This window comes from Phoxinus phoxinus (genome assembly GCF_949152265.1).
Source record: "Phoxinus phoxinus genome assembly, chromosome: 23".
In the NCBI taxonomy this organism is placed as follows: domain Eukaryota; kingdom Metazoa; phylum Chordata; class Actinopteri; order Cypriniformes; family Leuciscidae; genus Phoxinus; species Phoxinus phoxinus.
In genome coordinates, this window is record NC_136898.1 from 11,579,846 (window position 1) to 11,600,146 (window position 20,301).

Below are 20,301 nucleotides of genomic sequence, written 5' to 3' on the forward strand. Positions count from 1 at the left end.
CACTACCAGCCGTGTATCATCAGAACAGAAAGACTGTGGAATCAATCATTAAATATACAGCAATTAGTTCTCCCCACAATCTAACTGGCTGAAAAGCATTTGAACTTTGCTGTTATTTAAAAAAATCTACATAAATTGGCATTTCCAATATTTCACAATGTGTACAGCATAAAAAAAAAAAATCATAACATAAAATACTACATGTAAAATATATATATAAAAAAGACAAATTATATTATAATACAAATGTTGTGAAACAATTCAAATTATATTCAACAAGTAGACAAAAATTTACAGATACATATAAAGACTATTGTTCAAAAGTTTGGGGTCAGTGAGAATTTCTCAAAATTTGAATATTTCAAAAATACAGTAAAAACTATGAAATATTAGTTTAAAATAACTGTTTTATGTTTATAAAAATGTAATTTATCCCTGTGATGGCAAAGCTGAATTGTCAGCATCATTACTCCAGTCTTCAGTGTCACATGATCCTTCAGAAATCATTCTAATATGCGGATTTGCTGCCTCAAGAAAGATTTCCTTTGAAGTTGTGCTGCTTAATATTTTTTCTGAAAACTGTGATACATTGTATTCCCAGGATTCTTTGATAAATATAAAATTCAAAAGAACATTTATTTGACAATTTTTTTTAACTGATTTTTTTGTTAACATAACTATTTTACTGTCACTTTCATTGTATTAAAGTATTCATTTCAAAAAAAAAAAAAAAATCCTACTCACCCCAAACTGTAAATATACAAAACTATTACCTGTTAGCAAAGCTGCTGGATGTGGAGAACAGGTCAATGGCTTGGGCGGCACTGATGGTTCCCGTCGCCGTTGAAACAGGAGATGCTGCAGTCGTGGAGGATGTGGAGGGCTTCTTGGACAGTTCCTGCAAACGCTGCTCCTTGGTGTTGGAAAGACCAAGTAGATTAATTGCCTTGTTAATCATCTATGCTCCAATTTAAGCAGGTTTTATAAAACCCGATGTAGATGGACGTTACGTACCTTAAGTGCTTTTAATCGAGCCTGCTCCTCCTCCAGAGCGGCCTGCTTTTCCCTCTCATCAACTTTGGTGAAAGAGATACCCGTGTTGGCCAAGGAGGACACCGCATTGGACAGCGTACTGGCTCTGAATGGAAAGACAGACGGGATATTATACAGTAAACACACGCCACTGTTGAAAACACAAGGGTTGCATTAGTGGAAATCAGCGCTACTACTAGCATTGGCACAGAGCACATTTTTACTGCTTCCGCTACAGGAACCAACTTTTGACTCTTTTTGTGGAAATCCAGGGTCAATGTTAGCAAAGCTTGCATTTTTTTAGCCTACATCCAAACTGCAAGTCATCAAATTCCTGTAAATTCCTCCTGTGCAACTTAGTTTAAACACCGGTGACTGATTGTCCTAGAAGTATATGTAGCATTGAATAAAATAAGAAAATGAAATGGTTCATGAAATTATGTACCATTTATGACCTGATAGAAGATAGCAATATTTCTAATACATGAAGAAAAAAAATATTTTAAAAAGAAAGTATCACTTTTGTATCGATCGGTACAGACCCAAAATATCGGACAGGTCAAAAAAAGAAATTGTACTAAAATACACACACGCACATTTTCAATATCTTGTGAATTTAGGTAAATACGATTTCTAGATGTCCGTATTATATTGTTGTCTGCATATAAATCAATAACACTTTTGAAAATCCCCCTTACTTTAAAAAACTGCACAGTTTAACGTGACAAAACTCTCTGAAACGCCTCTCCCACACACGCAGATCCATGCATGAATGCAGAGCATGAAGACAACAACCCCCTCACATACTAGAAAGTTAAAAATGAACTGCTTGCAAATCACTGTACCTGCTGGCGGCTGTGGAGTCTTTGACCTTTTTCCCCTCTAATGAAGCCAAATGCTGCTCGAGGGCGTCCAGAAGGCTACTAGGGGCCTGGAGGAATGGAAACATTACATTATCTTACAAGCCAGGACACACTCGCAGACCACAGAACAAATATGCACACGCAACACAGTACGGGTGATCATTCAATTGGGGGCACGTTCAACAACATGAAATCTTCACAAATTAAACGTATTCCAAAATGATCATGCCCTGAAACACCTAAGGACCTAACTATGAACAACCTTCCACTAGATTTTGAAAGTTTTTCATGTTGTACTTTATGGTAATGATGATACAATTTGATGCGTCACATTTTGGAGAAAAAGTTTAAAGTTGGTTTGAAGTTTTTTAGGTTATAGCACAAATACAATACAAATATCTGCTGTCATATCCAATAGAGTGGGCCGCTTTCTCTTTTAACAAACGCTTCTTTGCAAACTCTCCATTACATTGCCTCATTTACAAAACATTCTGATGTCAAATGCTCCAAACAAACAATCCTCAGATCCAAAGACCTCTTATATGTCAAAATATCAAGGGACATTTTTTCTAATGTTATGAACTCTTTAATAATGTTTTTTTTTATAATAACTAAATTATTGATTAGTTTGGAACGGACACAAAGTTACTCGCAGATTAAGATTTTAAAATGAATCATATTTGTTTCTCATTGCTTTTCATTCTATTATACCTAAATAGAACCTTTTATTTTGTTTTTGGAAAAATGTTTGGCATGATGGTGGTAATGACGAAATATTGGTTACAGTCATGCTATATTATTAATAATATCAAAAATGATAATTTTTTCACATAAATACTGAATGAAGTATTTTTTTTTAAAAAGTATATAAAAATTTACCGATTTTCAGACACAAATTTACAACAAATATGAATGTCCCCCTAATTGAAGAATCACTACTGTACAAAAACACAGATATAGCATGCAAAGGTACAAACCAAAGGCTTTCGAAACACAGAGAGAAGAGAGTGAGATGCAGGTACTTACACAAACTGTAAACTGAAAACGAAAGATAAGGAAAGATACAGAATATAAAGGTGGTAGTTTAACAAAGGCGTTTTCAGAGTATTTGCAAAATAGTGAAGCAGAATAAAAACAAACCCAAAGAGCTTGCAAACGTAAAAGTTTTGTTTTCTTTTTACTATTATTTCAATGCAATATATATAAATATAAAGGGAGGGGGGTATATATATAAATGTTTAAAAATCATCCAATGAAAAACTAATATTAACTGATCACGACCTCTGAATATTGAGGGGAACCTGTCCCACTTAATATTAATGATGATTCTGCCCAGCTGCAATCTTACAAAATAAGTCACATTCTTTTTAATACGCTCTCCTCAAAACACAAACATGTAAAAACGTAGTTGTTGAAAAGAATCCGAAAACAAAAGAGAATCAAACCTAAACCTAGACCTGATTCTGTCTCAAACCTGTAAGCTGCTTACAGTATCACACCTTTATGTGCTGTATGAATCAAGCATTAAGGACAGTTACAATAGTTTCCCCCACAGTGTCATGCAGAGATGTCCGCATGCACCAGCGGTTTGCAGCAGCACTGCACAAGCTGCAGTTCTAGAACTCTCAATGACTTTTCCGTGAACTCATGTTAAGTATTACGATTTCTATGTAACTGCAGGTTAGAGAGTTCTACAACCCGCACTCGTTTGAATCTAATGTAGCCGTGCTAGGTTTAGCTGTGGAGCTCAAGCCGTGTCTTGCAGGAAGAAGAGTGACAGATAAGTAGCCGATAGGCAGAAAGGGAAGACAGTCAGTCAGTCAGTGTAAGTTTTTCCTCAAAACCAAGGCCAATATATTTGTCCCCTCACCTGTGACAGGTCTGGTATGTCCCCTCGATCGATTCCCACTTGCTGTAATGAGCAGGAAAGTTTTTTTTTTTTTAATGTGCGCCCTATGCATATTGGCTCATTATATACGCTGGCTTACACCATCTTACCTCCGCCACTTTGAGAAACTCTGAGATTCTCGTCATCCGAGTGAGGAATTTCTTATAGATGTCCAAGCCTTCTTTACACTGCACTTTCTTCATGTCAAAGTACTTCTCTGCAGATGGGAAAAGGTATGAAGTCAGATTTTTAGATCGTTTTCCCATTTCCGTTTCCCACCACATTTCCAGGGGGCTTGCTTGCTTCACTCTGTGACTTCACTAGACCGAGTTATGCTTGGCATCTGTCATCACAACATAACCCGAAGCAGCTCTCACTAGTGTGTCAGTCTCTCACAGAAACTCTCTTTCAACATGTAACCACTGAACGAAGCCAACGAATGCCGAAGCCACTGTATAGAGCCATCCAACACAAACACTCGAAGTAGAACTGCTGTTTTAACAAACACTGCAGTAGCGATTTGAACGGCAATATGATAATCTCATATTGCTGCTGTTTTGATATCATGCATACAAAATAAGGCAGAATTAAATCACAATAAAACAGCAGCTCTTCAACAGGCCTTGCAAACACTTAGCTAGAAAGCAATGTCTTTTGGCTCTGAATTAATAGAACTGAACAAGACCTCTTTTGCAACCACAAATGTACACCGATCAAGCAATGCCTTTTGGCTCTGAATAAATAGAACTGAACAAAACCTCTTTTGCAGACACAAATGTACACAGATCTCTTTGCATTCACACTGGTGCTGAATTTGAAAATGGACTAGGATCTCTTTTTGCTGCACTTTAGTTGACTTAGTCCAGTTTCTGTTTGGAACCCATTCACCTAAAATATACCTGTAACTGTCTAAAGAATAAAATGTGTATATATATTTTTTATTTATTTATTCATATTTGTATTACTCAAGTTACAAGGAAGTTAAAAAAAAAATGCTTTCTTCATTTCAATCACATCTTATTTTAATTACTTGTGCAACCTTACTTTAATGTTTCGATTTTAAATTCTGTGTTCTCAACATCAAATGATCAATCTTTGATAAGCCAATATCACAAGGTCTGGATAACCAAGTTTAATCTCACTCTCGAATCATCTCTTCAATTTGAAATTTGCTCAGTTTTACTGCCCTAAACAGTAATGTTGATCTTACGTGGCTCAAAATAAATTCTGAGACTACCGATATGTGCATGAAGGGTTTGTTTTATGAGCTAAAACTTTCAGGCAATAAACAAGCCGTCATAAAACTGAGTGACGTGTCAGGTCAGAGTCCTATGCAGCTGTTGATGAGGTGGTTGATATTGTAAGTTTAAAGGTCTCTGTAACAGGAACCAACAGCAGAGATAACTGGTAAAAGCCAATATGTAGGGCAGCCCACAGTGAGTTTTGAAAGCTCAAGTAGGATAGCAGCTCACCAAGCAAGTTGATGATCCCTTCATTATAGGCTGCAAACAGGCGGATGGCGTCTTTAAACAGAAGCATGAAAGCGGCGTTAATGACCCCGTTTGTGAGCTCATTGGCATTTACCTGCAGACACAAAACAAGCCAAACTCAATTTGATTTGGGACGATTAGGTTGCAAGAACTGATAAAAACAAGTGGAAAAGACCACTGACGAAAGGTCAAGCTGTTGGTGGATATGTAGCAAAGTCTAGCTGTTGTCATCATAAACTCACGTTGAAGTCGAGGAGCGCATCCATCTGGTTTTGGATAATGGGGATGGTCTTTAGGAGCTTCTCTGTGTTCATAGTTCTCATTACACCGTCCGCCCTTTGACAACCACACAAATCAGTAAAGAGTTCTCATTTTTGGGTAAACTTTCCCTTTAATAATTAGAAAAGAGACTTACCCTCGTTTTACTTTTGTGAAGTCAAAAGCCACTTGTCTGTATGAGACTGCCTTTTCGTTCAGGTAGCGGCTGTACCTCCGGATGAAGGTGGACATGTCATATCCTGCACGAAGAACAGAACATTGTCTTGAGTTCACAGCGACCCTCGGGTTGTTGAACTTAGTCATACAGCAAACTATATTCTTGTGTTCTGATTCTAGATATTGAAAAATGTGAGTCTTTGATGTTTTAGTTGAATCCTGAGCACAATATTTTTAGTATGATTGTGACTCATTTTTATTGCTAAGAGGAAAAAACTTTCTGGCTTCCGCGGGGTTAGTGCAATGCATGACACAGCCTAGAACCCGTAAGCTTTATCTGACTCTACTAAGTATGACAGGTCATCGTGATGTGTACTAGTCTATGCCGCTAGTCATAAGCTCAAATACACGCATACTAAAGCCAAAAGATACAACACATACAATTATTACAAATATTGCTTGTACAATAATTATGCAAGTATGAGAACAAGAAAACAGAGATATTTTAAGTATTTCATCCTCAGTAGCCAAAAAATCTAGTAGAATGTTTAATTTATGTCAATTCATTTGTACAAACTGTCTGTCTTTGTTTTTTAAAACACTGATTCAGTTATTCATTGAATCACTCAAAAATGTCCATGAAAGTCCCTGTTTGGCATTTTAAATTCTTATATATTTTTTCTAAAATATTTTAATAAATGTAACACTTAATAATAATAATAAATTATATATATATATATATATATATATATATATAGTGTTTATTCTGTTCTTTTATTATTATTATTTTTTGTGCAGATTTGTACTGTATTTTACTTGTTTTACTTTAACATCATGAATGTACTAGGACCCAATGGCTGTTGATGAATAAATTAAAAAAATAAATAAAATAAAAATAATATAAAAAGTAAAATGCCCAGCAATGACAAAAACTCTTTAAAAAAACACAAAAAACAAAAGTAGGATCAAGGTGAAATATTGCAGAGTGCCCCAGAGTACATCTGAGCCAGGAAGTTCTAGTCACTTTAAGAAAATGGGCCCAGAGTCCTTCTTGAAAGACTCTCCTCTGATTCCCCTGCTGCCTCCCGTGTTTGCTGGCTGCCAGAGAGCTTCTTAACATGGGAAAAGCCTTGGGTAAATAAAACCACTAGTGCTTTATTTAAGCTGAAAGTCGGCCATGTTGCCGAACAGGTCCCAAACGGGAGTTCAGGGAGAGAAGAGCATATACAAAAACAGAAAGAGCGAGAAACAGGACCTAATTCTTCCACTGCAGACCCTCCAACACCACATCGGACCATGACTAACACTAAAATGATAGAACTGTGAAAAGGCAGCCCATGTTCTGTCAGCTCCTTAAATATTCATTTTGTATTTGTCAAAGGTTTGGTTGCTCATGAAAATAGATAACGCAGCTGCAATGTGTGTGGAGAAACAGAATGAGTAATGAGGTGTCGGGCTGAAAGCACCTACCTTGTAACCCGCTTTTGTCCAAAAAATTACTGAGGTTGAATAATGTGTTCCTGGAGGCCAGATATTGTACAAATCTCTGTCAACATGAAGAACAAAGAGTTCATGTTTCAATTTATTCTGAAGTTAGTTACCATGCAAATAAATAGTATTGTCAAAGGCACAAGAGTAAAATTGTTTGACTGTGGCACATGTGCTGTTTAAATGCTTTAGCTAGAGCCCTAAAACAAAACTATCATCAAACACTGCTGAAAATACCAAGAGTTAAAGGATTAGCTCACCAAAAAAATGAAAATTCAGTTATTAATTATTCATGTCATTTCAAACTTGACTTACTTTTTTCCCTTGGACACAAAAGGTGAATCCTGGCCACTCTTTTTCAATGTTGACTAGGGTTGTAAAGCGTCAAAAATGACACATAAGCATTGTCATTTTTGAGACTAAAAGCCCCAGTTCGAATTCATTGTGTTCTGAAAGTATTCTGAATCATTAATCATTCAAAAGAGTGGCCAGGATGTTTTTAAAACAAAAAAGTTAAGAACTCAACAGAACTCAAATAAATTGTAAATAAATATGTAATTACAATAAATACAAATAAAACAGATTAAATAATATGAGAAAATAATAAATAAAATTAAATCACAAGACAGATTTTACATTTTTGTGAGAGCTATTCAGGGGTTTATCATGTTAGAGAATTCAGGCTAAAGGTGGAGTGTGTGTACAAAAGTGTGTGTGTGTTTGGGGCTGACCTCATTGCCGTAGACCATAATGTGGTGTGTGGAGATGAGAGATTTAAACACGACCACCCAGCTGGTGTTGGTGGTGCGCTCGAACAGCGTGTCGGCCAGCTGAGGGATGTTCACATTCATCTCGTTGGTGCACTGGATCAGATCTGGTGAGAGAGAGAGTTGAAAGGGGTCAATGTGTTCATAATTCAAACTGTCACAGCGTTTATATTTGTGCCCTAAATAACAAACCATTTTGGCTCGTTAACATTTGTTAGAACAGATTTCTTCAGAAGGCATAGCCTACACCGTCTCCAAACTAGTGGTCAACTGATGGGTTATGCAATGACAGATGATGATACTGACAAAGACAGGGTGGTCAATGGTTGAGATAGACAATATAATTCAATTGTCTGAGGTCAGTAAGACTTTTTTTAAAGAAATTATTACTTTTATTCAGCAAGGATGCATTAAATTGACCAAATGCAACAGCAAAGACATTTAAAATGTTAGAAAAGATAAACAATAAAATTCTTACTTTCTAAGTTTTTTTCAACCATGCTATTAATAAGAAATGTTTCTTGAGCAGCACATCAGCATGTATAATTATTTCTGAAGGTAACTGTACGTTCACACCGCCCTGCCATCGACGCCGTGAGATTCGGGGATTCTCTGACGCTCTGACGTAGATTTTAGAATGCGTGATTTTTTTAAAACTTTATTTAAAGGAGCCGCAAAGCAAATAAGAACTGAACATAAATCAGTATCCTATTTTGTGCATACTGGCAACACGTAGGGTATAAGTTCACCTATTAAAATCTTTTAAATGGGAAAGTAACAAAACACCAACAATTTCAGACACCTTTTACATTCGTCGTTCTTTTTATTAATGTCCCTGTATGTAAACAGGGACACGTCGTACAATAACGGGAAACCCGCAACAGAAATAATTAACTTTTCCTCCATTTTGCTTAGGAACTAATGTGGTCGGAACCAAAGTTTACAGGATTGTGTTCTCTGGTATCCTCTCAGGCGGAGGACTTCTACATTACGATTGGTTGCCGCTGCTTGCCGCCGAACCGCGTCATAGCTTATTACCATAAAGTTGACTTGATTTCAACTCTTCTCGCCGCTCTCGCCGTCCAAGACGCGCCGCGCCGCTCTCGCCGGAGCTCGCCGCCGGCTCTCATTGAAAATGAATGGCTTCCGGCCACTTTGACGCTCTCGCCGCGTGCGGTGTGAACGCACAGTTAGGATCATGTCACATTGAAGACTGGAGGAATGATGCTGAAAATTCAGCTTTGAGGTCATAGGAATAAATTACTTAAAACATTTTTTTTTAAAGCAGTTATTTTAAATTGTAATAATATTCACAATGTTACTGTTTTTACTGTATTTTTTAGTTGGATTTAGTACTGAATTCACTGGGGGGGGGGAATAAGTTATCACAAATTGTGACATTTGCATATGTGCATTTTATTGCAAGTTTAAAAAAAAATCTCATTGGCTATGATTGTCTCGCCAGTGTGAATCTCCAACAAAATTACAAGCATTTTTTAAAAATATATTTTTTTTAAAGTGCATTATTTTTGTTGACAAATTATTGGTCATTCATTATTATAATGCCATTGAGAAAATGAATGACTAAACATTTACTAGATGTACAAGACATTTGTGTAAAAAAAACATTACTTGATGCGTGAAACTTCTGTATCCTTTAAACCTTCAAAATGATTAGTCAACCATTCTTATAATGCCATTAGCATTAAGAAAAAGAAATCAATATAGCATGACAAAATATTGACCAAATGTACAAGACCATTTGTGTAAAAAACAACAACATAAAAATGGGTTGATGCGTGAAACTTCTGTGTCCTGTTAACCTTCAAACTCTCTGCCACAGTTTCCAATTTAATGACATTAAAAAAAGTCGGCTAACCTAGTGAAAAAGCCGCCGTTTCCAGAGAACCATCTGACTCTGTGAACGTGTGTGATGCTAAGGTGCCGCTGCTCAGTGCGTTAGCATTCAGAGCTGGCATGGCGAGAGTGAGAGACACGCATTGATATCCTGTGCATTATTAGTTCTTTGGCTGGGCTCCACAGCCATCTGCGCTCCGAGAGCAAGAGCGGGATCCCTCAAGGCTTTCTCTACGCCACCGACACTGTGAGACTCATTCAGGGCTGCAGCTTATCATGCCATTCATGAAACCTCCCACAGACGGCGAAGGAGGACAAATGCAGCCTCTCTCCACTGGGAATCAGATCTGAACGGGTATATATCATCATAATGTTTTCTGGAATCAAATGAAAGAGAAAACCATGGAAGCTGGTTTACGCCACAGAATACCAAAAATACATTTAACTGCAACTTTATATTTCACAATTAAAGTTTTCCCTTTACAACTGCAAGTTTATTTCTCACAATTCTGACTTTTTTCCTCAGAATTGCGAGTTTATAATTCAGACGACTGTTTAAATCTCACAATTTTGACTTTTTTCCTTCGCAGTTACGAGTTTAGATATAAACTCAGAACTGTGATATATTAACTCACAATCTAAGGAAAAAGTTAGAATTGAGATAATTACCCTTTTTATTTTGTATTCCTTGGCGAAAACAAGCTTTCATAGAAACCGTTTCTAGACATACTTAAATGGAAAAAGGCCACTTCCACCCCTCTCTACAACCCATTTCAAAGACAAAAAAGTAATTACACTCTCCCCAACAAATTGCCAGCCAATATTAGTGCATACGCAGCCTTTTGAAGTGGGAATGTGAAAATATGCTGCACAGTGAGCATGGGTGGTCTACAGAATGCCCTCTCTTTTACAGATAACATCCACCATTTGAACCTGCACAAAGGCTTGGCCACGTGACAACAAAAGACTTTTCAGAGCCAACACAAAACGCCTGTGCGGAGCATGACGGCGCTGAAAGTGTACACGTCCATAGGGCTCAAGTGAAAGATCAAAGCCAGAAGACGACGTGGACTTGATGTTTGATGGTGTTATCGTCCTACGCCAGGGTAACCAGACACTGTCGGGTCTACCCTACACTCCCTTACGTAGCCAACAAGCACATTTGAAAGGAGGAATGAGAGATCTGTAGGACTCATTTCCAATCTAGACCCACTCAGTCTGTATCTCTATCTCTCTGGAGTGGAGACAGACATGATTGATGGCCTAGAGGATTGCATGTGTATCCAACCATGTGATGGTCACGTGATGGGTAACAAACCAGTCATGTGACCGGCTCTGCCTGAACATTAAAGCATCTGACATTTTCCCTGATGCTGAGCCTACTTGGAAGCAAAAAAAAAAAAAAAATTCCCAAACTTCTTGTCTAATAAAATATCCATGTTATTCTGACATTGGTGCTCATAATCTGAAATGCCTCCAGGGTAAATAATGCAATATTCAAAGTAGTCGCACTCCAAAATGTGCACTGACAGTGTTCTCTCAGTCAACACTGACTTTATTTGCATTCACAAAATATGTTGAAGGAAAAGGTCAATATTAAAGGGAAATAATTTTAATTTTTTTAATTGTCATAATTTACTCAACCTCATGTCAACCCAAACCTTTATGTTTTACTTGAACTCAGAAGAACTTGGAATATAGAGCACAAATGGTATACATTTAAGATGCTTTTGCATCTTTTTTGAATACTGAAAGCTCGAGTCTTTGGGGAAAATTCAATGGGAAAAGAATTCAAGGTGGAAAAAGTTATTTTGTGTGTTCTACAGAAGAGAGAAAGTCAAAATGGGTTTGAAACAACATAAGGGCAAGTAAATGATGACTATTCACGTTCTGTTTCATTCAAATGTATCGTGTGCTTTGAAACTTAAGAATAACAGGTCACTGCTGTGGTATAACCTATTAATGGATAAAGTATTAATTTTAGACCTGACCCACCCAATGATTAAGGTTGAATTATGCAAAACTACACCAGTAAATAGCCTACCCATTTCCTTATGGTAACAGTGTATTTGCATTTGAGTCAATGACAAGACACACTAATTTTGTCCGTATTAATCAAGTTAATTAAAAATACATTACAAATTGAATTCATACAGTCAATGACTGCAATATACCTCCTCTGTGATGAACATGTTTACAATTTCATGGTGTATCTGTCCAGATGAATAAACAAACAAATTACTGTTTAAAAGTTTGGGGTCTGTAAGATTTTTAATGTTTAATGTAAGTCTCTTACACCAAAGGCTGCATTTATTTGATAAAAACCATTTAAATATATTTCAAAATGTAATTTATTCCTGTATTGTCTAAACTTTTTTAGAGTCAGTGTTACATGATCCTTCAGAAATCATTCTAATATTTTAGTTGGTGCTCAAGAAACAATTCTTATTATCAAAATGATTAATTTCTCTTTAAAAAATTATAAAATTAAATTATAATGACCCCAAACTTTTGGATGGTAGTGTACATATTTGGCTAAATATTTTATTATTTCTGTTTTTTAATTTTTAAAATAAATTGAAATGTTTGTCTGCCAAATGAAAATCATCGCAGTGTAACCAACATGCAGGAAGGATTTTTGTTATTGCATTAAAAAAAAAAATCCAGAAAACGTGATATTCCTATTTAAGTGAATATCCAATTTTCTTAATGGTTTTTTTTTTTTTTAAAACATAAAACTAACAATTACTAGTGGTAAAACGAATTTTAGTTGATCAATGATCCGTACGGACCAGGCCCCAGGTTCAGCACGCATGTGGTTCGCGGATTAATTGCAAAGTTTAACCATCATAGTAATAAAGTATATAATTTACACAGCACATGTTTTGTCTTGCCAGTTTACACATTCAAGCAACTTTAAACCATTCCAGCGCAAGAGGCAAAAGAGAACTTAATTTGTACACACACGCTGTTATCTGTGCGCACAGCCGCACACACCTGTGGCCTGCACACACACAGAGAGTGAACACTTAATTACTCATTTGCATCTCCTTGCTCTTGAACTGATACACACAAAATTGTCAAAAATACCATCAGTCTTTGCAAGTATTCTCATAAACGCAGTCGGTTATGTCTTAAGTGAACGTAAACAGTTGAGAGAGAAATCGGATGTGTATCATTTTATTGGATCGGTGCATTCGCTCTTAAAGTGACAGCAGCCATTAAAGACCTGCTGCTGTCTGTCAATGTAAATCAAACAACAGAAGAGCTTTAACCAGGATTAATATAAATGTAGTGTTTAGGCACAAGTATTACATTTTCTGTACTTGAATACTACAGTTAGACCTTACTTTATTTGTAACTTTGTTATATCTATCTTGAAATGAGTGTATTGTATTTGTTTTGTTCTTATTTTTCTAATGACTGTTCACTTGCCTTTAATAATGTTTGAACTTTATTAGTTAGGCTAGTAGTTTTGCTGTGGTATCAAAACCTATTAATGTGCTTTAGTTAATAAATGGAAGGCAAAGTTGTAAAAAAAAATTTGCTGACCGGAAAAACGATCTGATCCATGACTCAAAAACTTCATATGTTTTGAGATCCGTTGAACGACTAACAATTACACTTAAAGAGCTTTCCACTTGCATTTTAAAATAGATTTTTTAAAAGATCTCACACATCCTTATTTGTCATTGACCCAGTTGCATTTCATAATGCATCAATATCAGGAGAGCGTGACTAACGTTAATAATTAACAAGGAGAACTGTTGATTGTCAAGGGACATTGATCTCAATGTTATAGCGATGGGCTGGGCAACATACTGTCATCTATTAATGCATTGTGTGCCTGATGAAAAAGATAAGATTTTTTTTTTTTTTCTGTTTACAAAGCTAAACTGATGATGTTTTATGGAGCAACAGCAAACTTGAAGTCCTAATGTCATCAATACAGAATAATGGTCTCTAGTCTTAAAAAAACAGTTCTTTTTGGAAAAGGACAGGAGAACAGTTGACTCAGCAACAGGATGCTGCAAATATCCTACAATTCATAGAAGGGAAACGGATTCAACATGAATCCTTTAAAACGGTCAGTCATAAAACAGACTGATGATGGAGCTGAAGTGGACAAACGGCAGGAGGCTACAAGACAGACAAAAAACAGGTAGAAGCGAACAGTGATGGAGAATAGTGAGGCCGACATGGGTATATTTCTCCATCGGGGCTCTGTTCCGCTTCAGGCAGACCCATTTGTGAGGGCAGAGGACAGGAAACCATTAAGTGAATGATTGCTCCCCTGATTCAAAGGCTTTAACTCGCAGACAGATAGAAGACAGCATCCTGCTCTGCATCACATAAACACGATCCACAGAGGGCCTACAATACCTGCAGACTAACCTGGACGGAAAGGGAAAGACCAATAACACAGGTCAAAGAGATGGTCTGGTCAAGAAGAACTCTTGAGAGTTATCAGGTAATATCAGATTAGATACAGTAACCTGTGATTCACCAAATAGTATGTTAGTCAAAATCCCTCCGGCGAGCTTTCTTAAATTTAACGTCAAAGTCTTTAATAGATGAAATGGTAAAACAAACGTCTTGATCATTTTAAGATGTCCTATATTTGGGGGATGGATAAATCGCGATACAGCCCAATGCTATTAAACTTCAAAAGGCAATGATTTCAATAAAAAAAAAAATTAAACCGAGCGTTGCAATGTCAAAAGGCGGTGCTGTTGGGCATTCTAGAGACTGCATCAAAGTGATTCGCATTCAGTGAAGTGCACATTTATGCCAAGCAATTGCTTAATATGAAATAGGGTTTGATGAATTATGACAATGTCTACTTTATAGTCTTTGTAATATGTTTTAGACGGATGTAAGAATTCATATATTATCTCCCTCATCTGAATTCGAAGGATCAGTCCGCAATAGTTTAGACATTCAAAATAAGAGTCCCAGTGTATTTCGGGCTTGTTTATAATTGAAAGTCACATTTTCCACACTTTTTTTCTGGCCATTATTGGCATTTTGGTAACACAATAAACTATTTAATTTAAGTTAATTTCCATTAAATGCACAGTAAACTATTGTAGTTTCTGGCTGTGATGCTCCATCAGGAAGAAGAGACTAAGAGCATTATTTGACGCATATTACTCAATAAGTAGATTGTACTAGTATCAAAGTTATTATAATTTTCTAAAACTAAAATCATTAAAAAAACTATACTATTTTGGGCCTATTACAGTTAGAAAGAAAAAGACTACTAAGTTTAGTTAAGACTAACGTAATAATTTGTCATGCATTTACTCAACAGACATGAGTATTCATAGATATTTAAAGAAAATACTTAAGAAAATGAGGAGGGGAGAACAGCACCACAGGTAGCGTAGCCAACGTTAGTGTATAACCTGAAATGGCAATAAATAAAATGCAAAAGCCTTAGGCCTAATTATTATGCGTCTCAATTTAACGTGAAATTACAATAGGCAGTCAACAATGAAACGAAATGCAGAGACAAAACTAAGATTGAAGCTTGTTGTCTGTTCCAGTTGGTCAGTGACGCTGCCGGCATAGTGAGAGTGCTGAGGGAGGTCAAAGTTTAAAACAAGCAACAGTGGCTATCAGTGTGGCACAGGAAGGTCCAGGTGATCAAGCAGAATAGTTCCAGAGTCCCATTCACAGAGAGAGACGTTTTATGACGAAGCAAGGAGAACGCTACCATTGAAATGCTGTAATATCAATGCATCATTTTAAATGCATAATATTATGTACCGGTAATCAAAAAGAATTTCATTAAATAAAAATATTGTTAAAATCACACATTATTTGTTGTGTCACATGTAGACCATTTTTGTGCCGTGGATAATAAGAGGATTTTCCACCCGACTACCACCGCAAGTATATTTCAAACCTGTGGGAAGCACAAACATATATATATAGGCTATATATATAAAAGAGAATAAGTAAGTGCTGCGTGTAAATCACTTTTCAAAACACATAACCAGACAATATTGCAGACCATGTGATAAACATCCGTTCAGCACCAGTAAAAGCAAAGAAAAATGCCACATGTGCAGAGCTAACTGGCTAGAGGAAGAAGAACATATCTGGGTTGGAATGCAGGCTTGACTTCACAGTGTTGCAGAATCCAGAGCATGTCGAGGAAGTGGAGGTAGAGAGAGAGAGAGGGGATCAACAGGGAGAATGAAGGAGACAGCTGCACAGAAATCAGGGAAACACACCACACATAAACATGGATGTGCCAGAAGGAGAAAAAAAAAAAAAAAACAACTGCTGTGAACTTGGGAACAAAATGTCAAACAAGCAAATGTTTTTTTTATATGACTAAACAGAAAATCTAAATCACTTGGACTGCTTCTCCACTGGACTTTTCCCATATTTAGACAGTGACGTTCAGAATGAAGTAGCATGTTTGCTGTGAAAACAAAACTCTACTGACTAGACTTGAGGAGTTTTGACTCACGAATTTCCCCTGATCCAGCTCTTGATTGAAGTCACTACACTATCTGCAGACATCTCCCGTCTAATCATCTCCCGACATTTTTCTGATTTACGGAACAACTTCCTGTTGGCTGTTTAGATTTCAAATAGTTGTCGGCCTACAAGAATGCAGGAAGTATCTTGAACTGGTCCACTGGGTTCATCCAGGACAAGACACTTTGCAGTCTGGAGTTTGGGAGGCGTCTGGGAGCAGGAATGCTGATCAACTCCCTGTTCTAACTCAGTGCAAAAATAATCATAATTCTGTCAATGTTATTATGAAATTAAAACAATAAGGCACGGTTTCACAGACAGGGCTTAGACTAAGCCAGGATTAGACTTTAGTACAATTAGGGGATTTAAGTAGCTTTTATAAACGTGTCTTAGAAAAAACACATTACTGGTGTGCGTCTTGACAAAACAATGGCCCTGACATATTTAAAGATATGTCAGTGCAAGTTGATTTCAATTAAAACTAATCAAACATGCATTTTAGTCTGGGACTAGCTTAAGCCTTATCTGTGAAACCGGGAGTAAATACCATTATGGTGCTCTTCAATGTGGTGCGCATGTAAACCGACCACCTCTTTGTCTTTACTACTAGTTATAGCACGAAATAAACATGAATGAACATCTGAACTTCTGTTGAAAGAAACAGTCCAACTAGTACTAGTACTAGTTTAGACTAAACTTATTCTGGAACTTTTTTTGTGATGCTTGGTGAGTGCGACCCAACAGAACGATCCATGCCCTAAATATCTATCATCATCACACAAAATGCGGTAAGGAGGGCGTCGTAACCTTTCTATCTCTGCTGTATTTGGGTTGGTGTGACTAGTTACATAATATCTGATCACTTAAAACTGGTGAGGTAAAGAGGCACTTTGCTAATGGCATACTGGGTCAATAATTTAGGAAATGGAACACTAAGAAAGCCAACTACAAATGCTTTAGGGCTCGGCTAGGAGGTTCAAACAGTGACTCTAAAAGCTGTACTGGTCTCCATTCACACACAGCACAGCGAGTCAGCACTCTTTCAAACCAACTGTCATTTGAAGCCTTTCTGGTCACATGCTACATTTCTACACAGGTACAAACACACACACTCACATGACATGACTGACTTACAGTGGATCTCTGCCAGAGAGATCGGACACCATAAAACAGTTCCGAGGGGTCACTGTGTTGAACAGATGACATTTAATGGGTGTCGTAACCACCCTGATGGGATGAGAACGCTACAGTCAACACTGCATAAGCTTTCCCGTCCTAAAACCTGGTAGATGCACAGAAGCTCCGGGTGCATTCAGACTGCCATTTTCAGGACTTCAACCTCAAAATTGGGCTTAAGTGTGTATTTGCAAATATGGACACTAACAGTAACCAATCAAGATGAGAGCACTTTAATCTACGATTACAACCAAACTGATCCGATTTCCGCTGTCTGTCTGACGGTTCATCAGACAAGATGCATTTCACATCCTGAAAAACTTCAGCATTAACCAGGCGGACAAAACAATATCATTTTTGCTGAGACTACATTCTGAACCAGCGATCAAGTACACTACACTGCGTGATAAACCTATATAATCTCAAACATTCTTCTACATGCTGCCCAGTAGAGATTTGCAGGTGTAAGAAATACAGCTGATGAAAAACGCATAGAGTTAATTCACAAGGTTTGCTAGGAGTGGCTGTGCATCTTAAATCTGTAAAGTGTGTGTTTGTGTGTGTGTGTGTGGCATTTGGTCTCAGGCAGATTCTAGGAAGCGTCTATCATATTGCAGAACTGACTCATATGAATGAGCACCCAGAATAAGCCTTGATCCCACAGAACTTGCTTACACAGCACTGGGGCACGGAAGGCCAGCCAACATGGCTTCAACAAGTCATGGAAATACAACAGTGGAAGGTCTGCGGTTGATGGTGGTGGTGTGTGTGTATGTGTGTGATGATGATCACCTTTAAATAAATTCAACAACTAGGCTACCCATCCAACCTCTCATGCTGAATCCACCAGTTTACAAACACCAAACCATCAGCACACAAGGAAGTTTGCACACTATTTATATCCATGGGCCATTATTTAGAATCAGTCAAATTTCCATCCACTGTAAAGACCAAATAAAAAACATATGCATTCAAACACACAATTATAGAGTTGCAGAAAAAAAATAGCCAATATAAAAATCAAAAACAATTTCTAGTCAAATATTTTTCCTAAAATAAAAAAATTTATTCATTTGTAAATAGATTACATTACAATATAGCCTAGTAGCATGCGGATTTAAAATCAAATTAAGTAACTGTTAAAGGCATAGTTGACCAAATTAAAATTATTTCATCATTTACTCATCCCTCATGTCATTCCAAGACCGTAAGACTTTCGTTCATCTTATAAACACAAATAAATATATGTATTTTTAATAGAATCAGCTGTCCCTCCACTGAAAGTCTATTTTACCAAAACGTTGATGCTTCATAAACACTGTCACATTGTATAAAAAAATCTGAATAAATGGAGAGGTTTAATGCTTTATGACAGATTCAATTCAGGGTTTTTAATTTATTCAGTTAATATGTATTAACATTGATCAACACATACATAGAGTACATCAAATTTAGAAAATGAGGTTTGTTCTGGAGGAATTTCTCAGGTTACATTAAAAATTGTAATTGATAATTGAAAGAGTAGCCTAATTGATGACAATTTTCATTTTTGGGTGCACTATCCCTTTAAAAGGTGAAGCATGCAACATTTTATTATGGGCGGGACCAACTGATTGCCCTGCCATTAGCAGATGGAGGGGGTGTTAGTATTTTCAAATTGCTAGCAGAGAAGAAATTACACACTTGAACCAATGTGAACCAGCATTACATTTAGTAAAGCATGAGCAGTATAGTGAGTGCTCTGTATTTGCCTAGGCTAAATGCAACTGAACACACTTAAGCCTTACTGACTAATAATGGTGGACATTATGGAACAGAAGCCGACGTCCATATATGGACATAAAGAATGTACTGTACAAGGCACAGGAACCCTCTGCAATAACAAAGACAAGTTACTCTTAAATTGGTAAACTCAAACTTCGCAATAAGCCAAAAAATAAATACATTCAGATTTTTTATTTTTTATTAATCAAATCGCTTATCTTTATTTTTCTGTATATCAGATTAGAGTGAAAGTACAAAGACATTTTTGTGACTAAACGTAATTGCATTTTTATTTTTTTACTATGTTGTTTTTACCTAAAATGTTTTCCTAAACTAAAACAATTGAGGACATTTTTCAGCCAGCTGGTCATTTCAGGAATAAGGGTAGTTGAAGAGGAATGTTCTCCCTACCCCGGAAACCCGGCCCAAATCAAAGAGGCTGGGGGACGGAGCCGGAGCCGGAGCCAGAGCCGGAGCTGTATCTAATGTTCAATCAAACCGAAGGAGAGTGAAACGCACTGCTATTTCTGTCCCAAAGGAAACTCCAGGCACAGAACGCACTGCTGCCCTGAAATACCTACAAGACCTCGTCACACACACTCTCCATGCTACGGGAACTAACCTGAGGGTAACCGGTCTACTGTGGAACAATGTTCTTGATGTAATGATCGCGAAGAACTTAACATAAGCACATACTTTTAAGGGAGGAAGGCATACCGTCCTCCACTTAGTCTAAGAGTTCAGAACTTCTATCTTCCCCTTTAAAAACTGTCTGTCAGCACACATGCCATTCTGTATTGTCAAGACCTAGCTAAAAATAGTTTCGCCATGAGGAAATTAGCACTGTAGGGTGGGAACGAAAGCAAAAAGCTATATGTAAACAAGCAGTGCGGTGAAAGAATTGATGTGGTGGTGCCACCAGCCTTGATTTGACTCCAATCATGGCGCCACATTCACCGACATTTGCAGAAACACAGGAACACACACACACATCAAAAATCAAGCATTTTACTGCAAGTTAAAAAAAAATTAAACATCCAAGTAAG

General features: G+C 37.0%; 1 protein-coding gene across 20 annotated transcripts in view; it reads right to left on the bottom strand.

Annotated features, from left to right (window-relative positions):
- picalma (phosphatidylinositol binding clathrin assembly protein a) overlaps positions 1-20,301 on the bottom strand; it is a 39,321-nt gene that overhangs the window by 16,460 nt on the left and 2,560 nt on the right. For 16 of the 20 annotated variants that reach the window (XM_079600375.1, XM_079600367.1, XM_079600366.1 and 13 more), the window contains exons 2-11: positions 7,928-8,070; positions 7,179-7,254; positions 5,689-5,791; positions 5,516-5,609; positions 5,256-5,367; positions 3,894-4,000; positions 3,766-3,807; positions 1,878-1,963; positions 1,015-1,138; positions 774-913 (exon numbers count right to left, since the gene is read on the bottom strand). In XM_079600375.1, coding sequence (XP_079456501.1) covers positions 774-913; positions 1,015-1,138; positions 1,878-1,963; positions 3,766-3,807; positions 3,894-4,000; positions 5,256-5,367; positions 5,516-5,609; positions 5,689-5,791; positions 7,179-7,254; positions 7,928-8,070 — 1,027 coding nt within the window. The remainder of the gene's footprint in view (positions 1-773; positions 914-1,014; positions 1,139-1,877; positions 1,964-3,765; positions 3,808-3,893; positions 4,001-5,255; positions 5,368-5,515; positions 5,610-5,688; positions 5,792-7,178; positions 7,255-7,927; positions 8,071-20,301) is intronic. The other 4 variants (XM_079600370.1, XM_079600360.1, XM_079600368.1 and 1 more) reach the window with 1 other exon arrangement.